The sequence below is a fragment of the Oreochromis niloticus genome, linkage group LG22 (genome assembly GCF_001858045.2).
Source record: "Oreochromis niloticus isolate F11D_XX linkage group LG22, O_niloticus_UMD_NMBU, whole genome shotgun sequence".
Classification (NCBI taxonomy): domain Eukaryota; kingdom Metazoa; phylum Chordata; class Actinopteri; order Cichliformes; family Cichlidae; genus Oreochromis; species Oreochromis niloticus.
This window is the reverse complement of record NC_031985.2, coordinates 9,709,330-9,729,143: the sequence shown is the minus strand read 5'-3', so window position 1 is coordinate 9,729,143 and position 19,814 is coordinate 9,709,330. Positions and strand designations below refer to the sequence as shown.

The window sequence follows — 19,814 nt, the reverse complement described above, 5'->3', positions numbered from 1 at the left end:
GGATTCATCTCCCACCGACACAGATTCACAAATAAGACACACGACATTATAAAAGACTCAAGAAATGCAGGGACATGAAATAAATGCAAGCACATAAGACGTTGTGTTAGAACTTTAATATTTTCAATATTTAGTCTTTTTTTTTGTTGTTTAGAAATATTGCACATGGTCAACATGCCTGCTTATGAGATAACACTCACATCGCTCATCCTAAAATTTCCTTCTCCAAAGTAAGGACAGTTTATTTTTAAGCACAATCATACAGTGTACACGCATACGTGTGTGTATGCACATATGTCTGTGAGGGTGTGTGCACGCGTGCATGTGATTGCACATGCATGCAGACAGACACTTTACAGCCCTAACCCCAAAGTAATGTGAATTGATAGTCTTCTTCTTACCTGCGTGTATTTATATATATATATAGATATATATATATCTACATATCTATATATATAGACATATATATATTTCACATATATCCTGAATCAACTGGGTTTGATAACAGTCAAGATGGCAGACAAAATAGTCATGGTGACTATAAAAATACTGTCTCTAGAGTAGAATATAGAATGTAGATACAATGAAAAATATACTATTGATAATGTTGCTGCGTGGTGAAAGAACGAGAGGTTGGTCGTGATAACACGCTACCTGCATGTGCCAAAACATACACACAACACCCAAACACAGACCTAAATGCACATATATGGAAATACCGGTATATATATTTGTTTTTCACACATCCAACTGTATACAGAGAAATTATAGAGATACCCATAATAATAATAACTACCCCCACTCTTCACCCGAGAAGCAAAGAGCCAAAAAGTGCTATTTAAAAATTGTCTTTGACTTTTAGTAAGTTATACTTTCTATCGCTTCAACAAGAACAATAATTGCGTGATTCTTTTTTGTTTTCTTTTATACCATACTTATAGACAACAGCTCATCCCTCTCACTGTCTGACTGGGTTTAATATCTATGGCACAGAGCCTTGCCCCGAAAAAAAAAAAATAACCCACCCATTTTCAAAAAAAAGTCCTATTGCACCATTTGATGGGAAAGGATAAAGTGTCGAGAAGAGAGGGACAAGGGGAGGGCTCCGGAGACTGCCCTCCAGTGCTGGTCTAGGATCTGCTTTCCCTGAACTAACCCTAACCAGAACCATCCTGAGCTACATAGCGCTTGACCCGGGACCAGTGCTTAAGGGCACTTTCAGACAACACTTGAGGGTCGGAGGGAGGAGAGCAGTAAAGGGGAGAGAAAGAGAGAGAGAGGGCTGAGGTGGGAAGCAGGGAGGGAGGAAAAGGATGATTGATAACATAAGGAACAAGTTATTATTTTTTAACTACTAAAACAATCTCTAAAAACAATACTTTCCTGATTTAACTTGTGGCGGCCCCCAGACGGGGAGGGCCGCACAAATTGTGCAAACACCTGATTTCAACGTTTTACAAAACGACAAACGCCCCTGCTCCCCCGCTTCTGTGTCTGGTGAGAAATCGTAGAGGAAGGGGAGGGAGGGGAGAGACGGGGCACACGCTGATTTTTGTCCCCTTATTTGTCCAGAGTTTCGTTGTTGTTGTTGTTATTATTTTTTTTATGCTGGAGAAGAAACACAATAGAGCCACGAGAGAGAAAAACAGGCCACGGTAAAACTGGTTATTTCCACGATAATGAGAGAAAGCAACATCATATCCATGGGGGGAGGGAGGGGGGGGGATTCAGAGAAGTTTGGTTCTCGTCATGTTGTCCGTATTCACCGCTGTCACGTCTTCCTGTCGTTGGAATATGAATCTTGCATCCAGTTTCTCCTTCTTCCGCCCTTTTTCTCCGTGCTCTGTTGGGAGCTGGTCGGTGTCGAGTTTAACGTTGATTCTTCAAAGCCTCACAACCTAAAAGTCTCTTTACATAATCTCTTTATGGTGCCTGTTTGCACAGGTTTTGGGGGTCATGACCCCCGGCAGACATACAGACATATAGATCATCAGCTCCCGCCAGTGAGGACTCAAGTCTTTCGTAATGGCGATAAACTGAAGGTGCAAAGATTGGTCACACTACATCACGACTCCTGCCTTCTTGTTTTTGTTTTTGTTTTTTTTGTTTTGTTTTTCTTTTCAGGAGCGAATAAAATTTCATGCTTTCAGTTTCTCTTCTCACTACAATCACTAAAAACTGTGCAGGCCGATGGCTTGGTCAGACCAAGGGGCGGGGGTGGTGGTGGTGTTTGACTGTGTTTGTGTACTCACGCTGTACGGACGCGCGTTCGTGTGTGTGCGTGTACTGTGTATGTGTGTGTGCTGTCTGTCTTGCAGCATCGAGGGGCTGTGGAATATCAGTGGAGGTCGTTGGGGTTGTGTTTTTATGTCCTGACCACTGTGCTGAGGAGTGGGAGGACGAGAAAGAGGTCAAGTCAATGGCATCTGAGGGCTGGCTGGCTGGCTGGCTGGCTGGCAACAGCAAACTGCATCTGCACAATAAGTGACAAAGTGCCTTTGTGTGTCGTGGTCCTTGGTAGCAACTCCTGGGGGCTGCCAACCAAGAGTAACAGTCTGATTGTTAAGTGTGTATGTGTGTTTCTGTGGGATCATGTGCATGCTGGAGATTACATATGCACCAGGGCTGGTGTGTGTGTCTGTATGCATGTGTGTGTGTGTGTGTGCCAGAGAGATAGAGTGTGTACCACAGAGTTTGTGTGTCAAAGTACAAACTACTGTACAAATGTGCTGAGAGCAGACCCGGGCAAAAGGGTTAACTAAAGATAATCTGGATACTTGGAAAATAAACGGCGAAAACAATACAAGAAGCACTTGACTCATCGTGACTTGCATGTGATTTGACCATATTTGAGGCTTTTTAATTTTTTTTTTAAGGTCTGATTAGATGATCCAAGCGCGCCTTGAGTAGTTTGAATAATTTGTGACCATATTCCACATTTCTGCCCAGGTCTGATGGAGATTAGCGCCAGTAGATAGGACCTCACTGGTTAACGCACTCCTCTCTCTCTCCCTCTTTGTCTTTCCTCCATTCTTCTACTTCGTTGCCCTTTCCAGCTTACGATCCCTCGCTTTTCGGCTCCTCGGGGCTCCGCCCTTTGTCTCCCTGCTGCTCCACCCCTGCATCCTCCCGGGTTGATTGATTAAAAGAGGAGCTGTGGGAAGAGGCGGGGCTGGCTTCGGCCAACGCTCCGGACTCGAAGGCTCCTGGCGTGGCCGTCTGCATGATCTTCTGACGGACTTCGCGGATTTTCAGCTGCAGGCACACCTTGTTGGGAAACGTGTCTGAGTAGCGCGCCTGGAAGGCAGCTGTGGCCTGAGCTGGAGAGAGGAGAGGGAGAAGGAAATTATGTTGGAGCAGGTTTTGGTGGCCCTTCGATTCTCTTCGTTACAGACTGCTGCTTTTCTCACTCATCATTGTATCTTTTATGAAAAAGTGGGAAGGTCTACCTCCGCACCCTTGTTGTAACATTTAAATAGCATACCAAAGTCCAGTCACAGGACATTTTAACATTAGCTAGACCTCTGATACACACATTAAAATGCTCTCCTGCCTACGAATGGGACGAGCTACGAAATAAGAAGATGTATGAAGCTACATTTTCTTATTTCATTACAGCGTTTTAAAGGATTATAATTATTTGGACTATAATTTATCTGATTATTCTAAAGTCTGGTGTATTTGGTGTCTTTTTTTGTATTAAGTGTCTGTACCGTGTTGTGTGTGTTTTCGTAAACATCTTTCTTGAAAAAATAGCAATGGAAACTCCCACTTAAATAAATGATTAAATAATAATTTGAAAAATGCAAATTCTTCTTTCATTGCTTCAGTCTGACAGTGATTTTGCTTTTGACTTGCTTTGTGTAAACAGTGGTTGGTGGAAGTACACAGCTGTGACATATTTTCATCATTACTGCTTTTGTTATTAACAGGTTTGCAGCTTCAGTATGTTGCTTATCCTGTGACGCCATGTCTTATCTACTGTTAGCTTACCTGAGGGGAAGAAGCCATGGTCATGAAACAGCTGCATGACGAGGGCCCGACGCTGATCCAATGTTCTGCGCAGAGACGAGTACGAAACCCTGTCTAATTCTCCCGGGGGAACCTCGCCTTCTGGACCTGGTTTCACAGAAAGGCCCGTCAAACCAGTGTCAGGCCATCTCGGCATCTCTTGATAGAGTGTAGGTGCCGTACACGTCATACCTGCTCTGTCGAAGGTAAAGATGTCTCCCTCACACTTGGCGGCGCTCTTGGGGGTGTTGGGCTCTGAGCTGCAGCTGGACAGGCGACGAGTCTTTCTCCTCGGGGAGCTCGGGTCTTCCCCAGTCAGCTCAAGGTCTGGAGGGAGACGGAGGTGTGAGGAATAAAGAAAGGCAAGCAAAGGAAAAGAGGAAGAACAGAGACTCTGAATGTGGAGATTTTGTTCCACAGGATATCAGTTGTTCAGATCTAAAGTTTGGAGTCTTCTCTGAATTTCTGACTCGTACCCGTGGAGTTGCGTCTCTTCTTGCGGTAGCTGGTCAGGATTGCTCTCGGTGAGGTGGCCAGACTCTGCAGAGTGGGCGAGGGAAGGACCTCCTCTGGGTTAAACTCTGGCAGCTCAGCAAAGCGTTCCTCAAAGTACGTCTCCGAGAGGAGCCTGCACACACAAACACAGTCCAGTTGTGCGGTGGTTCAAGTATCAAGGGACGACCTCTGAATGTATTCACATTCCTTAAGGCCGAGTTCTGCCGTGACTTTCTCGCCTCTGCGGCTTCCACGCTACTTTCCTACCATCTAAATAAAGAACATCAAGAGTAAGCACTCTGCCCACTCACATTCAGTAAACAGAGTTTCCACCATAATCTTAGAAAGTTGGAGGTTTGGCCGTGCACTAAAAACAGACCTGGATGCCACTACGCTTTAAAACGAGTGCTCATTAATAAAGTCAACAAATGGAGTCCTGTCCAGGGTGCTGCTATTTTCCCTTCAAGCTGCCAAAATTACATAAGATTCATTCCTGTTGTATGCGCTCTCTCAGCTTGAAAATATGTAAACTGTTAAAATGAAGGGAACTCTTTTTATTTTTTTATTTTTACCAAGACCAGAAAGCCAGAAAGAGCTGGCAGACTTGGCTTATTTTTCTCTGATTTGGCAACGATTCTATGAAACTTCAGTCTGACCACGGAGAGAGCAGCTCTGGACTTTAATAAAAGCTTTTCTTGCAGCCAAAGATGAAATCTGGCTTCATTATAATGCATACTTACCCGTTTCACATTAGTTTATACAGTCTGAATCTGAGATTGCTTAAACCAACAAACCCACACAGTTGTAGAAAATATAAGAAGTAACGTTAGAATCTCAGAAGTCCTCTGACATAAAGGTTTATCAGCCCACTTACTTGTCATGAGGGTCAGGCGTCTTTTTGAGTGGCGGGGGCCGAAACTTGGTCTTCTTTGAGGAAGAGGGAGGATCTCTTTCTGCAGGTGGAGGAGGAGGGGGTTCCAAACCTGAGGGTGGTGGTGGAGGTGGGGAACGAGGTCCAGCCTGGGAACAGAGTGCGAGGTTTTCATCTGTTAAAACACTGTTGGTGTGGTTGTTTCTGAGGACACAAGGAGCTTTTTAAACTCTCCTGTCAACGCAGAATTATTTTGGCCAATAATTGTAATAATTGTAATAACTTAAGGTTTAAAGTTCAAGGAACTTTAAACGTAACTCAAATGAAAAAATAAAAGGGTTTGATGTGTGGATGCCTTGTGTGGGCAAGCAGAGGTCTCTGTTGGCTCACACCTCCACTGCTGGATGTCTGTGGTGGAGGACGGGGGCAGGATGACAGTGGAGAGCTGCTGGAAGCAGACTGGTTGACGGACACTTGATGCAGTTCAGAGACAAAAGCAGCTGCGATAGTTTTGATTCTCTCTCAGGCTCAAATGTCGAAACATTTTACTTCCTCTGAGTGAATGACTTACAGATACTTTGTTCCCAGTGCACACTAAAGGGTGAGCCAAAATCTCAAAGCACATCTGTCTATATGTTGTTTGAAATATCACCAGTCCTTCTTTTAATTTTATAGTGGTAGATGAAGGCAGCATCTGGAGCTGGCACAACCTTTTAGGACGGGGAACTCGATTCATGGGAGAAAAGTGAAATGTAAAAAACAATCACTTTATCTCGACTACCATGATTTGATAATCACCGGTAACCAAAATTAAAATAAAAAAATCTAAATAGCCGCCCCACATTTATCTGTGGTTGTTCAAAAGTCTCTTAATTGTATTTCAAAATTGTGATTTGTTGTGAAAACTTCCAAAATCACTTCACACAAGTTCTGAATTAGAATCTGTATCATTCACAGATATTTTTTGGTTTGATTCCGACTCACTCGGAGAAACATATGGTAAACAGATAAAAACTTCAGATATAAAAAGTATTATCTAAAACTGATGTGAGAAACAACTAGATGAGCGAAGGCGGCTTTGTTCACCTCTTTGCTGCTGTTGCCCGTGCTGAGCTCCTCTCTCTCCGTCTCTCTGCCTCGCTTCTTGTCACAGCTCTCTCGCTCGTCGTCCATCTCACTTTGTTTCTCTCTCTCATATCCATCTCTCAAATTTTCTTCCTTGATGCGCAAAGTGGTGTCCTCCTCTTTTTTCACTAAAACACAAAATAGATCATTTTTACCGAATTACTTATCCAGTTAAAAAAGTTGCACATTGCTGTAATTTTCCTTTACAAGTGGACGTCTCTCTAAGAGGGATGACATTCAACATTCTTAAGCCCACACTACACTATAAGATAAGTACAAATAAATCCACCAGTGTACTAAATCAGTGGACCATTACCTGCGATGATGCTGCTTGTACAGGTGCCCGTCGAGGAGCTGGTGACACAGCTCGACAACCCCTGAGCGTCACTCTGAGCATCCAGCTGGCTCTCGTGCTTCACCTCCACCTCTGTTCCCATGCCAGGCTGAGGGGTCGCCACCGCTGAACCCTGCAGCCCTACAGCCAGCGGAGAGGGAGGGTTCGCCACGTCCTGAGCTGGAGCCGCCCCTGCAGGCGGCACAGGCGTCACTGAGACCACACCAGTGGGCAGAGCAACGGGTGGTGCAGGGTAGATGGCAGTTAGTACCTGAAGAAGGAAACAGGAAACCAGGCATGTCAGCGGGTGAAATAGACTGAAGAGAACAGCAACAGCATTAAAAAAGACACGATGCTGCCAAAAACAGGTCTGACCCCTCCCTGCACCGGGTCTTTGCTGGCGTCCTGTGAACTCCGGGACATTGGCAACGATACTTTTGGGATCTGTATGTCCAGCTTGTTTTGATGCTTGATCGGGAAGATTTTGTGGATTGTGCCAGAACACGAGGTTTTCCAGCAGACCATCACATTGTAACCAGATGATCTAATTCACTTCACCTGTCAGTGGGTTTAGTGTTGAGGCTGATTACTGTGTGTTTGTTTTGTTTTGCGCTCTGATGATGTTTAACTATTTCATATTCCACTGGCGAGTGAGGAAAACTAGTCTGTAGTGTCTGTTTTAAAAAGAAAAACCAAAACATAGCAGTGACTTCGACTGCAACACAGAGTGGTATAAGTAAGCTACAGCCTCCAGTTACAGAAGTACTTTTTTTTTTAGCATTTTAATACCATAAATTAGTAACTACTTAAGTTGGGTTAATATAATTATTTTTACTTTATTTTTGTGTTGCTTGCCAGATGGCAGCAGGTTGGACAGTTTCTTTTTTTGGTCCACTGATCCCAGTGATGTTGTGATGTTTTGGGTGGGTTTATTCACCTGCTGAGCCTTTTGGTCTTTGGAAATCCACATCTCATACTGGTTTGTGATGTTTCCAGTTAGAATAAGGCCTCTCTTTCTCTAAAATCAACAGCCACGTCCAAATGTGGGATTAATGATTGTGGTGACTTAGACTTTGCCGAGAGAGATGGTGGGAATTCATCCAAAACAGGGGCTACAAAGCCTACAGTGTGTATCTTGTTCTCTGTGCACCACACTGAGTAATTGTTGATTTTCCTCTCTAATATGAATTCTAATTATTGTATTCAATGATGGCGACATGTGAAACTTCTCATGTCTGAGAATGCAGTCATGGATGTAGAGTATGAACAGGAGGGCGTTACCACCCTGAACTCCTTCAACAGGTGAGACGGTCCCTTTGAACTGTCTGGGGTCTGTTTTAGAAGAAGTCTGGTACTTAAACATGTACATGAAGACTACTTTTGTAATTTTCTTCACATCTTTATCATTACTTTCACTCACACACCTCTACACTGCAGTGATATTTGATACTGTGCAAATGTCTTTTTACCTGACGACCGGTGGTGGCCGCTGTCTGTCCCGGAGAGCTCTGTGATTGACAGCTTAGAGGCTGAGCTGGGGCAAGTAGCGGAGGCTGACCAACGACTGGCTGAACCAGGGTTTGTGGAGCTGGGGCGATGGCGGTGAAGCCCAGGGTTGCCAGAGAAGACTGGAGATATGCAGGACCAGGGGGTTGTGGACCCTGCTGGTGCGTTGCCGTGGTGACACCTGGACCTGACTGAACATACGTGATCCTGGACGAGAAAAAAGCCATATCAGTAGTGACCAGAAATAATACATAAAATAATAACAAAATGATTAGCGTACGTAAAAGATGGTCGTAGCCACCGGCGTCATGGTCCTATTTTCTTGGTTTTGTGTTTTCTAGTTCCTTCTGCGTTATCTGACTTTGACTTCATGTTTGCCAGTGAGTTATCGGCCTTATAGATACGTCCTATTTTACTCTGAATGTTAGGTTAGTCATATGTTTTAATGCAATCTAACTTCCTGCCTTTGTTACTTTTCCCTCCCTTCCTGAATGTCTGACTTGCCTTTCTTAACTGCTTTCACCTTTGCTTTGTTCCCCAGTCAGCCCTCTGTGCATATCTAGTGTGTCTGTTTTTTGTCAGACTGTGTTCATGCCCTCTTATCCTGCCTCTCCCATGCTGTTGTGTTGCACTTTTTTAGCCCTGTTATTGTTTTACAAGACGAGCGAGTGGAGAGCTAAGTTATTAGATAATGCTAGCAAGCCTGACGGTTGCATCCATGAACTGTATGGTTGCAATGCACAGACACATATCTGCTAACAGACTAACAACATACTAGAATTTAACTCACCAAAGCTAACTCACACAGTGTGTTAGTATAATTAATTGCACAGCAAACCATGTTATGTGTTGCATAAATGCATTAAAATTCTCCAGAAGGCTCTAAAATTGGATCAGTTAGCTGCTTGCTGTCTCATTAGTTGTATCTTTAGTTGTGTAGTTACATAACTTAAGACACTAACAGTACTCATAACGTGTATCAAAATTCATCCCCTGTACAGTCTGTATGAAGAAAATATTTATTTGCAGCTGGGTCGGGTAAATCTTGGGTTTGTTTTAATAAATATGGTTTTAATGTTGGGTGTAAATTAGTTTACTGTCTATAAAATACTACGTCATCATTCTAGCTTTGAAGAAACTTTCAGAAACTTCTCCATGTGTAACAGTTGTCTTTTGCAAAGTGTCAGGCTTTTTATAGTTGGTGTCATAGTTCACATGGCTGCAAGGGATAATGGAGAATTAAATCGTGCTCAAAGTGTTGACTTTCTTTATCTGCATTTGCTGCACATTAAGTAATGGCATGACCCAGCTAAAATCAATATCTGACAGCATCTTTTAAAGTTGAACTCCAGTTTCTCTGAGTCCTTTCTGACCAGCTCACGCATTAGCCCAGTAGAGTTTAGTCAGGGCACGTTTTGCTTGTCTTTCAGGTGTTAGGCCTGTGTTACTGACCTGGTGGGTGGAGAGGTCAGGAGAACTGTCTGTGGGGGCGCAGCACCGGGAGTCATCACCGTTGCCACGGAAACAGGATAGGGGCTCCCAGGATGTACTGTTGCTGCACCGCTAGGGTGGACGTTGGTCTGCACAACAGGCATGGAAGCGATCTGGATGATCTGGAGTGGGGGAATCAGAAAAACACCATTAATTCCTCACCAGGTTTCAGCTTTTTAGAGAACAGGTTTCACATTTTATCATTTCTCAGTCATGTATCCAGTATTTAAAAGCTATAAACATACAATGTATTTTCATGGTTGTGAGAAATCAAAAGAATTAAAGCCAGGTTTCTGAGCCTACAGCCTATAATAACATCTCAAGCAGACCTTTGAGCTCGAAAAACAAAGAAAGCAATGCCGTACATGTAATTCACACTCAGTTTGGCTCACGGTGTGAAAGCACAATTACTAATAAAGCATTTGTCTTCGATTTAAACTTTTCTGTTCTTGTGAGAAATTTTAATTCCTTCCTAAGAATGAGAAACAAAGCTGGAGTCCACAAATGTGACAGCCCCCTCACTAACGACCATCCTCTAATTAAAAAGCTTATAGAGATCTGTCAAAAGAGTCGATATCTTTATATGGTCATCATAGAGATAAAATAACTTCTTTCAGACGGTGCATGAACTGACTCAGTATAAGAAAGATAAGGGTTGTCTTGTAAATAAAGTCCAAGAAAGAAACATGGAGATGGAAATCAGGATAATAGGTCCCCTGATTAATGATACAAATCGGGTGTCCTTGAGCACTGAAAGATATATTATAAAAAGGAGACATGGCATTCAAATTATTCTGATTTGAAAAATACCGTATATGAGGACTCTGCAACACAAAGAGGGCTGAAGTAAGAGGTACAAGTTTCACTTTCAGAGGAAAGAAAGCTTTTTAAAACCTCATTTTGTAGCAAATTTAGCACTCTGACATCAGATTTGACTGATGATTCTACACGTGGAGTTTTTATGATCTTTTAATTTAAATAACGCTCAACTTAACTCAACTTCACAAGTGACCATAAAGGCGCTATATAAATACAGGCCATTTACCATTTACCATAAGAGTAAAAGGCTGCTTGTAATGTGTGAATCTAATTTTCTTACTCAGACAGAAAATTTTGCTCCAAATCAGATCATTGAAAAGGAAACAGATCAGTAAAACACGCGTGAACGTCCTCGTGTCATCTGCTTTGTTGTCGTTTCACTCGGGTTTTAACGCCGCTGCTGCTCTGAGCCACCGGGCTGGCAGGTATTTATCTCTGACACCGTGTTCTTACCTTGTTTCCTGTCGCAGGGCCGTTCTGCACGGGAAGAGGCGGAGCCACCAGGGAAATGGAAGGATGAGGAGGAGTAGACCCGGTTCTCACTGTTGCCATGGGAACCAACATCTTGCTCTGCAAGACTGGCGACTGGGTTTGGACTGATTAGTGAGAAGCAGAGAGAGAGAGAGAGAATTAAATCACTCAGCGTGAGGAACAGATGAATCGAGTCAAAAGAGGGGAGGTGAAGACATCAGAGGAGCGGCGGTGGGTGGAGACACGCTGAGACGGAGGGAACGTTTCAGCTACGGATGCTAGTGAAATTCCTTGCTGATAACAAGGTGGAATGACGTCCTGTTGCTTCTTATGAACAGAGAGTGATTAGGACGTGGGCGGGCGGCGGGCACTCATAACTCATGTCAATCATTTATCTCCCGTTTATGTAAGCCAATCAAATCTACTGTAGTGAAGGGAAGAACAGCAGAAAGAAAAATCAAAGAAAGACATTTTTACTTTTTTTTGCCATTTTTTTTCTCTCTCAGCCAATCTTTGCTCTCTGTCTCACCTCTAGTCCCGGGGCTGACTCTGATTCCCGCCCCCGAGTGCACGCCATTGGCCAGGGCGGCATTTGCGGGCAGGGAGAGGATTTGCTGGTGAGTGAGTTGAGGGGAGGAGGGGCTCTCGGTGGGCAGGATGTACTGCGCCTGTCCCGGGGTCGTGGGGCAGGCGGGAGGTGTGAGAGAGGAGGTGGTGGCAGCAGTGGGGTGGAGCTGGAGGACAGGTAGGGGGCTTTGGATGTGTAGGGAGAGGAGCTCCACTGCTTGAGCGGGTCCCAGACCTAGGCTAGTGAGCAGGCTGCTGCCTCCTACAGGGGTTACACTGACTGGACCAGGGGAGGAGGACGACAGGTACCCACCCCCTGCTGTGATCGGCAGCTGCTGAGCACCTCCACCCCCAATCAGGAGAGTGGCTTTCTTGTCCTGTGGCAGGGTGCTGAGGGTGATGGCTCCTTCCACCGGCTTGCTGGCGATGGGGATGGGCGTGCTGGCGATGGGGCGCACGACGTTGGTCACCATCGTGGGGGCCATGCGGACGCCGACCGGGGTCAAACTCTGCTGAGCCAGCGGTGGAGGAGGCTGGGCGATGGAGAGAGAGGAGACACCTTGCCCACCTCCTCCATTTCCTTCTCCTCCACCCGCTGCTGCTTGCTCTGTCTTTAGGGCTCCATCGCTCTCATCCTCTCCTCCGTCTGCGCCTCTCTTTCTCTTCTTCTCTGACCCGTCTTCAGGACCTCCTCCGTTACCGCCACCGTTCCCTTTAGCCGAGGAGGAGTCGGAGTGAATGATGGAGGGAGAGGAGGAGGGGAGAGAGGAGCGAGCCACAGGCTGGAAGCCATGCTGGAGGGAAGAGAGAAGCACAGAGATCAAAGGGGGAAAGTTAATATGTGAAGTTCTTCTCAACTTACAGTAACTTTGAAAAATCTGTGGGTTTTTAATGCTCGATGGGAATAAAGAAATGCAGAAAAAGGCTTAAAATAAAGCACCAACAATATGATGCTAATTTAATGCTGATGACTCAGAATCACTTTCGATCTAACAGAAAAAGCTTTGTGCTAAATTTCTAACTTTACAGACTCCAAGAACAAGTCAAATAAGACAAACACATGTTGAATGAACATCTCTTTAAACCCTGCACGTACCTGTCCATCGGGTTCATCCTCATCGCTGTCTGTCACCCTCTCTTTACACTTGAGGTCGATGGAGCCTTCAGGACATGAATCTTCTGAGGGTGAAACATCACACAACCTCTTTTATTATTAGAATAATTATTAATACTTATTCTTTATTCACCTACAAAACATTTTAGCCTTATCAATTTCATTAATCTCTTTCTTACTTTCTCGCTTCAAAAAATATCGGCACAAGTGCACAAAACACACACAGCATACTTCAAACCTTTCATGGGTTCAGATTTTGTTGGGATGTGGGAGTGTGGAGGACACTTCGAGAGGTCTGGAGTTATGTGTCAGAACATTTAGAGCATCCAGCACTTTAAGGCTTTTTCATGAATTTTTGGCTGAAATGTCTTTATTACAGTTCATAACAGTTAAAAATAGAACAGAGGCTCTGAGGATTTCTGATTACTTTATTCCTGCTTTATTTCACATACACCTGCTGAATCCACACACACAGGCACGATTCACTACTCTGCCTTCTTTTGTGTCTTTTGTTAATTGTGCTTATGTCACCTATTCACCTGAGTGATGAATGAATTCTTTCTATTCTAAGTCATTTGAAAAACAGCCCTGTCTTTTTTGCTGTTAATGTTTTGAGTTATGTTCCCTGTTTCGATTTAACTGATACTCTTTCTTCTATTTCAAAGTGTGTCCTATTTCCTTGTCTTTGTCTCCTTCTGTTTTGTCCATATGTCAGTCTCCTTCCTTCTTCTTACTCCCTGTTTTATTTTGGTGATGACGTTCTCGTTGCATATTGTTCCTTTGTGATTGCTGCCCCGCCCTCATTAGTTTCATCTGTATTCACTTGAGTCCACTCAGTCCTGTGTATACATCCACTGTATTCTTGTCTCTCCACTCTCAGCTTTTCTCAGTATTATCCATACACTGTAAAAAAGATGGCGGTAACGTCACTTCAGAAGTGAAGCTTCAACCCTGCATTCTTTCTAATGACCAGCAGGGGGTGACGCCTCTGGTTCCTGTTATATAGAAGTCCATGTGAAAACAGCCTTTCGTCCCCACACTGGTCACACCAAAATGGCGGGATTTCACCAATCAGTGGGTGACATCATGGTGGCTACATCCATTTTTTAATGCTATTTATGGTTTTTCCTTCTGTGTGTCTGTTTTAGATTTCTGCTTTCTTTGTGAAATTATACTGGACCTAACTGGACTCTTCTAAGTATTTATCAGCCATTTAAACCTTGCCTTTTGTTTATTAATCTTGCCTGAGTTTCCTGCATTTGCACGCTCTCTCCTGCAGATCCTTAATACCGTGTGTGTGTGCGTGACAGGGATATTTACTTGTGTCACAAAAGATCTAGTAGCTGCGTGAGCTCACAGAGGAAGATTAATGACGAAGAACAAGACCTGCCCTGTCAGAGGCATTGTTATACTTATGAGTCACGTCACTGTTATTTTTTTTTTAAACAACAAAAGTCTTTGCTTCCTACTGGGCGTAGTGAAATACACATGTTTATAATAGTGAGAAGGAAGTATCCTGTAGGTTGACTGGAAAATCTACACCTATGACTATGAACTGATTTCTTCTGCAGAGCAAATGAAACAAAGGTTGTTAAGGCTGCCTCCAGACTTTCACAGCTACACTGGGAATTATGTGCTGTTGTGGTCGTGATATTTTAAGACTAGCAATTAGCAGCTGAAGTGTTAGGGCTGCATGACAGAGACACTTTTTTCTCCAACATTAGGTATTTGCTGACAGAGTCACACTGAGTAAGAAAACAGAAGTTTACTGGCCATCATGGGAACTGAAACTATCACTCTCTGGTTATGAAACTCTCTAACCTCACTAAAATCACTCTGCAGATAATCTCACTCACCCATGACATCATCGTCTCCCTCTTCCTCACAGATGACCATGCGCTCCTCATCGCTAGTCACGTCCTCGCTGGCCCCACCCTGGTACAGCGACTGAGGCGGCGGACGGCCGCGAAACAAACTTGCGCCGTCCTCCTGAAAGTGGAGAACGAAAGACAGCACGTGAAATGATTTCTCTAAAATATATCACTGACACTGAATGACACCAGCCAACATTTATGTCCAAAATATGGGAGATTTTATTTTTTTAGGGAGACAAAAGTATTTTATTGTGATTGTGACACAGCATGCCACTAAAGTTACTGAATGTTTAAATAAAGTTTGCCCTGAAAAATGTAAAATAAATCATTTTTAAGCTACGTCCTGCAGTATAACCAGTGATCTGGAACTACCCTGTGTTTTTGGTCCCTGCACATTCTTCTCACGGCACAGAGCAACCAGTGCTATTTGTCCTAATTTGGTTGTAACTAGTTGTGTAATTTAATATGAGTGGGGAGGGGTATCTTTGGTGGTTTTACAATATTTCATGTATGAGTAATTGATTTGTAAACCTCAAGTTGTGACAGTTCAATTCAGTTTTATTTCTATAGCGCTAATTCACAACAGCTGCCTTAAAGTGCTTCATGCTGTAAGATAATGACCCGACAATATCAGATAATCAGACAAATAAGCGGCACTTGGTGACAGTAGGATGGAAGAAGTCCCTTCTGACAGGAAGAGACCTGCAACATAATCAGGGTCAGGGCAGGCATCTCCCGGGATGGTCGGGGGAGAGAAAAGTAAAAAAGGGAAAGAATAGAAGACAAATAAATACCACAGACTATGGGAGAGAGAAGACAAACATTACTGAGATGCAGTGCAAAGTGTGTAAAAAGGTCAGAGGGGAACAAAATGCTCAGTGCATCATGGGAAGTCCCCCCTGCAGCTTGAGGCTATAGCAGCATACCTAAGGGATGGTTCAGGAATGTGTGATCCAGCCCTAACTATATGCTTTATCAAAAACAAAAGTTTGAAGCTGAATCTTAAAAGTAGAGCCGGTGTCTGTCTCCTGAATCCAGTCTGTGAGCTGAGAGGCCTGATAGCTGAAGGCTCTGCCTCCCATTCTACTTTTAGAAACTCGAGGAACCGCAATTAAGCCAGCAGTCTGAGAGCAAAGTGCTCTGTTGGGATAATATCATACTATGAGGTTTCTCAATATACAGCGAGACCTGATCATTTAGGACTTTGTATGTGAGAAAAAGGATTCTGGATTCAACAGAGAGATCTCGGTATGGGAGAAATATGATCTCTCTTTCCAGTACTCTCACTGCGGCAACTGAGCCTCGCTCAAGCTTTTCAAGGAGCTTTTAGAACAACCTGATGATAGTAAGAAATTACAACAGTCCAGCCTAGAAGTAACAAATGCACGAGCTCATTTTTCACATCTGTCTGAGATAGGATGTTTCTAATTTTAGAGATATTGCACAGATGAAAGAAAGCAGACCTAGACATTAGTTTAATGTGTGCACATATCCTGGTCTAGGTTCCTCTTTCCAACTTAACTGAAGTCAGCAACTTGCACACATTGCTCGAGGCATTATTACTTATTTTGCTGTGTTTTAAAGTCACCTTTCCGATGCATGTTGCTGTGAAACAGACACCTCTTAATTCATGTTGTGGGTTACCAGATGGATTAAAATCCTATTATAATTACATGCGGTATGTGAATTCTGTATGCAGACAGCATTTCACAAACAATCTGGCAACCGAGGTAACCTTGGTAACAGATGCATGTATTCCAATTATTTACAATAAAGTCTGAAGCTCACACAAATTCCCAGGAGTTTCCCAGAGAGATGTTGGAAAATGGGATTGTCTTAAAATATGGGAGAAACCCGTGAAAAAAGCGTTAGTGTTGGAAGATGTGCTGTTTATAAACTCTAAAGAAATCAGACAGAAGTAATGCAGCTATTATTAAAGCATGCATACATTCTTTACGCCCGTGGCATCAGATGAACGCCTTCAGACAAAAGCGCTCGCATGTAGGCCTACTCCTCTGTGATTAGGAGCGAAGCAGCAAACACCAGTCTCATACCTTCAAAGGCACTAAAAAAGTAGAAAGCGAAACCTTTGAAGTTGGAGGCTGCTCTCCCCCAGAGCTTCCACTGGGTTTTCAGCAGCAACAACTCGAGCCCTCACACAAAGCACCGAGCGAGTCCATTTGAACTGCTTTTGAACAGCATTCGGCCAAAACGCTCTGCGGTCTGAGGGACACACGTCTGCGGTGTGCGTGCAGAGGCACACACAAACACTGCAACCACTGAGTTCATGTGGGTTTTTTTTAAGTTACTTCACTCTGTTGCTTCTTCATTTCACTCTGGGATGCATTTTGCTCTAAGAAACTTGTTAAATACACTCAACTTGACACATTAAATAGATTCACGTGGGTGTTTTTCTGAGAAATTACACTGTTTGGTAAGTAACCAGTCGGTGGTATCCAGTGATCTGAAACAGCTTTCTTCACAGTCTTAAATCTCCTGAGTCTGTTTGCTGCCTGGCAGCTACAGATTAACAACCTCGCACCTTCTCCAGGTCTCTCTCCCACTCCCTCTGCTCCAGGGTGTGCACTGCACTCTGGGAAAAGGCTCGGGGACGGTGAGACGGCCCCCCAAACATCCCTCCTCGACGCTCCGATGCCCCTGGCCATCCCGAGCCTCCCCCCTTCCCTTCCAGCACCTGGGACTCTGAGTGGGCATCTGGGGAAGAGAGAAGAGCAGACTGAGAACAAAGATCAAATATCACATTGAATCATCAAGGAGCAGATCAATACAGCTTCAAATCAATACGTTTATACTCAGAAACGCTCCTTTATATTCTGACAGTCGAGGGGTTTAGTTATTGTTGTCCATACTGAACAAAAGCCTGACACTTGATACAAATGTGTGTAACACTTTGTGCATTTTATAATAAAATACAAGCAAATCACTTTAATATTGAAGACGAGACTCCTCCATTATAGCAAAAATCATAATCACAATTATTTTGTGATTATTTAATACTGATATTCAGCCTTCCCCTGGCTCATCTAGAGAAACATTGTGAGTTTTATTTCCTCTAGATGGAGCTTTTTAAACGATGGCTCTCTTTAACTCATGTTTCCTGAAAACAGAGTGAGTTTGAGCTTTTAGGGAGGGGCAAAAGAGCACAGGTGTAACCTAAAGTGGTGTGTTTACGTCACACCAAGACAAAAAACGTGAGAGTAAGAGTGCTGAAGGTCCCTGATCTGAACTTGTCAGCTGACTGGGGTCATTCTATAATCTGATCTGTTGATGTGCTGATTTTTTTTTTTTTTTTTTTGTGGGTATGAAAATATAAAATCACCTGAGTAAGAAATGGATTTGTACAGTTCACCAGTATTTTTGTGACTTGCTCGGATAAATTGTTAAATTTCGTTATATTACTATATTACACCTAGCAAACTCAATAAGTTTTATACACATAAATTATGTGAAGATCTAAAAAAAAAAATCAATGCTTCATAGCAAAAGTAACTGTTTTAACAGTTGGTATTAAAATTCACTGCAGAACTTATGAAGGTTTGAAACGATTCACAGATGCTTTTTTTCCCTTTAGCTCTTCATGCAGATTAGAGGTGATCATCACACACCTATGCTCTCTGACATGCTCCTCTCCCGTGGCTCCTTTGGGGTACCCCGGCCCTCTGACAGAGACTTTCTGCGGTCCTTGTTACACCACTTCCAGTCTGGGTGGGCTCTGAAGTGGGCCTCTTTCACCTGGATGAGGAGAAAGATGAGGAGGAGGAGGAGGAGGAAGAGGAGGAGAAAAGGTCTTCAACTTTCTGTTGATGCAGTTTCAGTTTCTGAATACCAGCTGCTGCAGATTTCACAGCTCATGAAATTTCCCCCTGTTTTTTTTTTATCCGATAATTACAGAGAAGCCACTTGAAACTGGATGTTTACAGCGGCTAATGTGTTAGACCTGTTAGCAGTAAACTCAATTCAAAACATTTAACCAATTCATTACAAGAAAAAGCACAGAAGTAATAAAATAGGAGGAAAGAAGAAGAACTTAAGGGAGTTTGTTTACCTGAAAGGCCAGATCATGGTACTGCTGCTTTTCATTGGGCCCTAAAGCGTACCACCACTCGCCCAGGATCTTGCTGACTGTGCGGTTGTCCTGGTTGGGATGTCGCTGGTGCACCAGGGCCCGGTGGCGTTTACTGAAGATCATGAAGGCATTCATGGGACGGCGGATGTGGTCCTTCTCCCTCTGGTTAAAGTTTGGACATGAATGTTTATTGTAGTGACATTTAACAAGCAATCACCATCTGGTGTTCTACTTTTATTTTTTACATCTTGTCTGCTGGTTGACTGGGTGCACTCCGGACTGACCTTTCTGTCTCCGTCCTTAGGCAGTGCACTGAGGGACTGTGTGCGTCTCTTAATGGTTCCAGTGGAAGGCGATGGATCGTTGGCCAAACCCGGGGAAAATCTGCATCCACACAAAAAGAAAAGTGAAACTGAGACTGACTGAGACGGGAATTTAAGGGAGATTCCTCAGTCTGAGGCTCTATCCTCTGTCCAGAAGTTTTACCACAGTTTCCAAAAAAAATAATCTCCGACCACAAATGATTGCATTGGCAGAAAGCAGAGTGACACAAAAAATATTACAGAAGAAGAACTCAAAAGAAAGACCAGAGATTCCTTTGTGAGGACCACCCTCGACATTCCCATTTTTCCCTACAATAACTTTAGATAGAAGATGATCCTGGCCCCTTACCCCACAGGAACATTTAAAATGCAGTTCAGTTTTGCTTTTTAAATTTCAGTATAGCTTATGATACTGATCCTCAAAGTTGGCAAAAGTCATTCTAACAAAATGTGATTTTGGATATAAATTGTGACACTTGAAAACTTCCAGTGAGTCATTACAAAGCGAATATAGCAACACATTAGAGTCCTACTGGGATGAGTATCCATCATCAAGCGATGACACAAAAATGTAAAATGAATACAGACGTGAGAAGACTTAAATTGCCAGGCATATGTGAGCCTGGCTTTAATGTTTATTTTCTGAGAGCGATAAGCCCCAGTCAGGGAGTGAATCTGTCTCCAGTCTAACTATAACACAATCCCAGAATATGGAAACTAAAACTA

General features: G+C 43.4%; 1 protein-coding gene across 5 annotated transcripts in view; it reads right to left on the bottom strand.

Annotated features, from left to right (window-relative positions):
- Positions 1 to 101: 101 nt before the first annotated feature.
- Positions 102 to 19,814, bottom strand: part of cica (capicua transcriptional repressor a) — a 52,687-nt gene continuing 32,974 nt past the window's right edge. For 3 of the 5 annotated variants that reach the window (XM_013277106.3, XM_013277105.3, XM_013277108.3), the window contains 17 exons: positions 19,050 to 19,149; positions 18,745 to 18,927; positions 18,305 to 18,431; positions 17,221 to 17,393; positions 14,661 to 14,793; positions 12,787 to 12,869; positions 11,653 to 12,484; positions 11,106 to 11,248; positions 9,795 to 9,955; positions 8,306 to 8,549; positions 6,819 to 7,107; positions 6,464 to 6,630; positions 5,381 to 5,526; positions 4,488 to 4,639; positions 4,204 to 4,338; positions 3,994 to 4,119; positions 102 to 3,320 (listed from right to left, as the gene is read on the bottom strand). In XM_013277106.3, the coding sequence (XP_013132560.1) occupies positions 3,058 to 3,320; positions 3,994 to 4,119; positions 4,204 to 4,338; positions 4,488 to 4,639; positions 5,381 to 5,526; positions 6,464 to 6,630; positions 6,819 to 7,107; positions 8,306 to 8,549; positions 9,795 to 9,955; positions 11,106 to 11,248; positions 11,653 to 12,484; positions 12,787 to 12,869; positions 14,661 to 14,793; positions 17,221 to 17,393; positions 18,305 to 18,431; positions 18,745 to 18,927; positions 19,050 to 19,149 (3,457 nt within the window). In that variant the 3' untranslated portion in view covers positions 102 to 3,057. The remainder of the gene's footprint in view (positions 3,321 to 3,993; positions 4,120 to 4,203; positions 4,339 to 4,487; positions 4,640 to 5,380; positions 5,527 to 6,463; positions 6,631 to 6,818; positions 7,108 to 8,305; positions 8,550 to 9,794; positions 9,956 to 11,105; positions 11,249 to 11,652; positions 12,485 to 12,786; positions 12,870 to 14,660; positions 14,794 to 17,220; positions 17,394 to 18,304; positions 18,432 to 18,744; positions 18,928 to 19,049; positions 19,150 to 19,814) is intronic. The other 2 variants (XM_013277109.3, XM_005459091.4) reach the window with 2 other exon arrangements.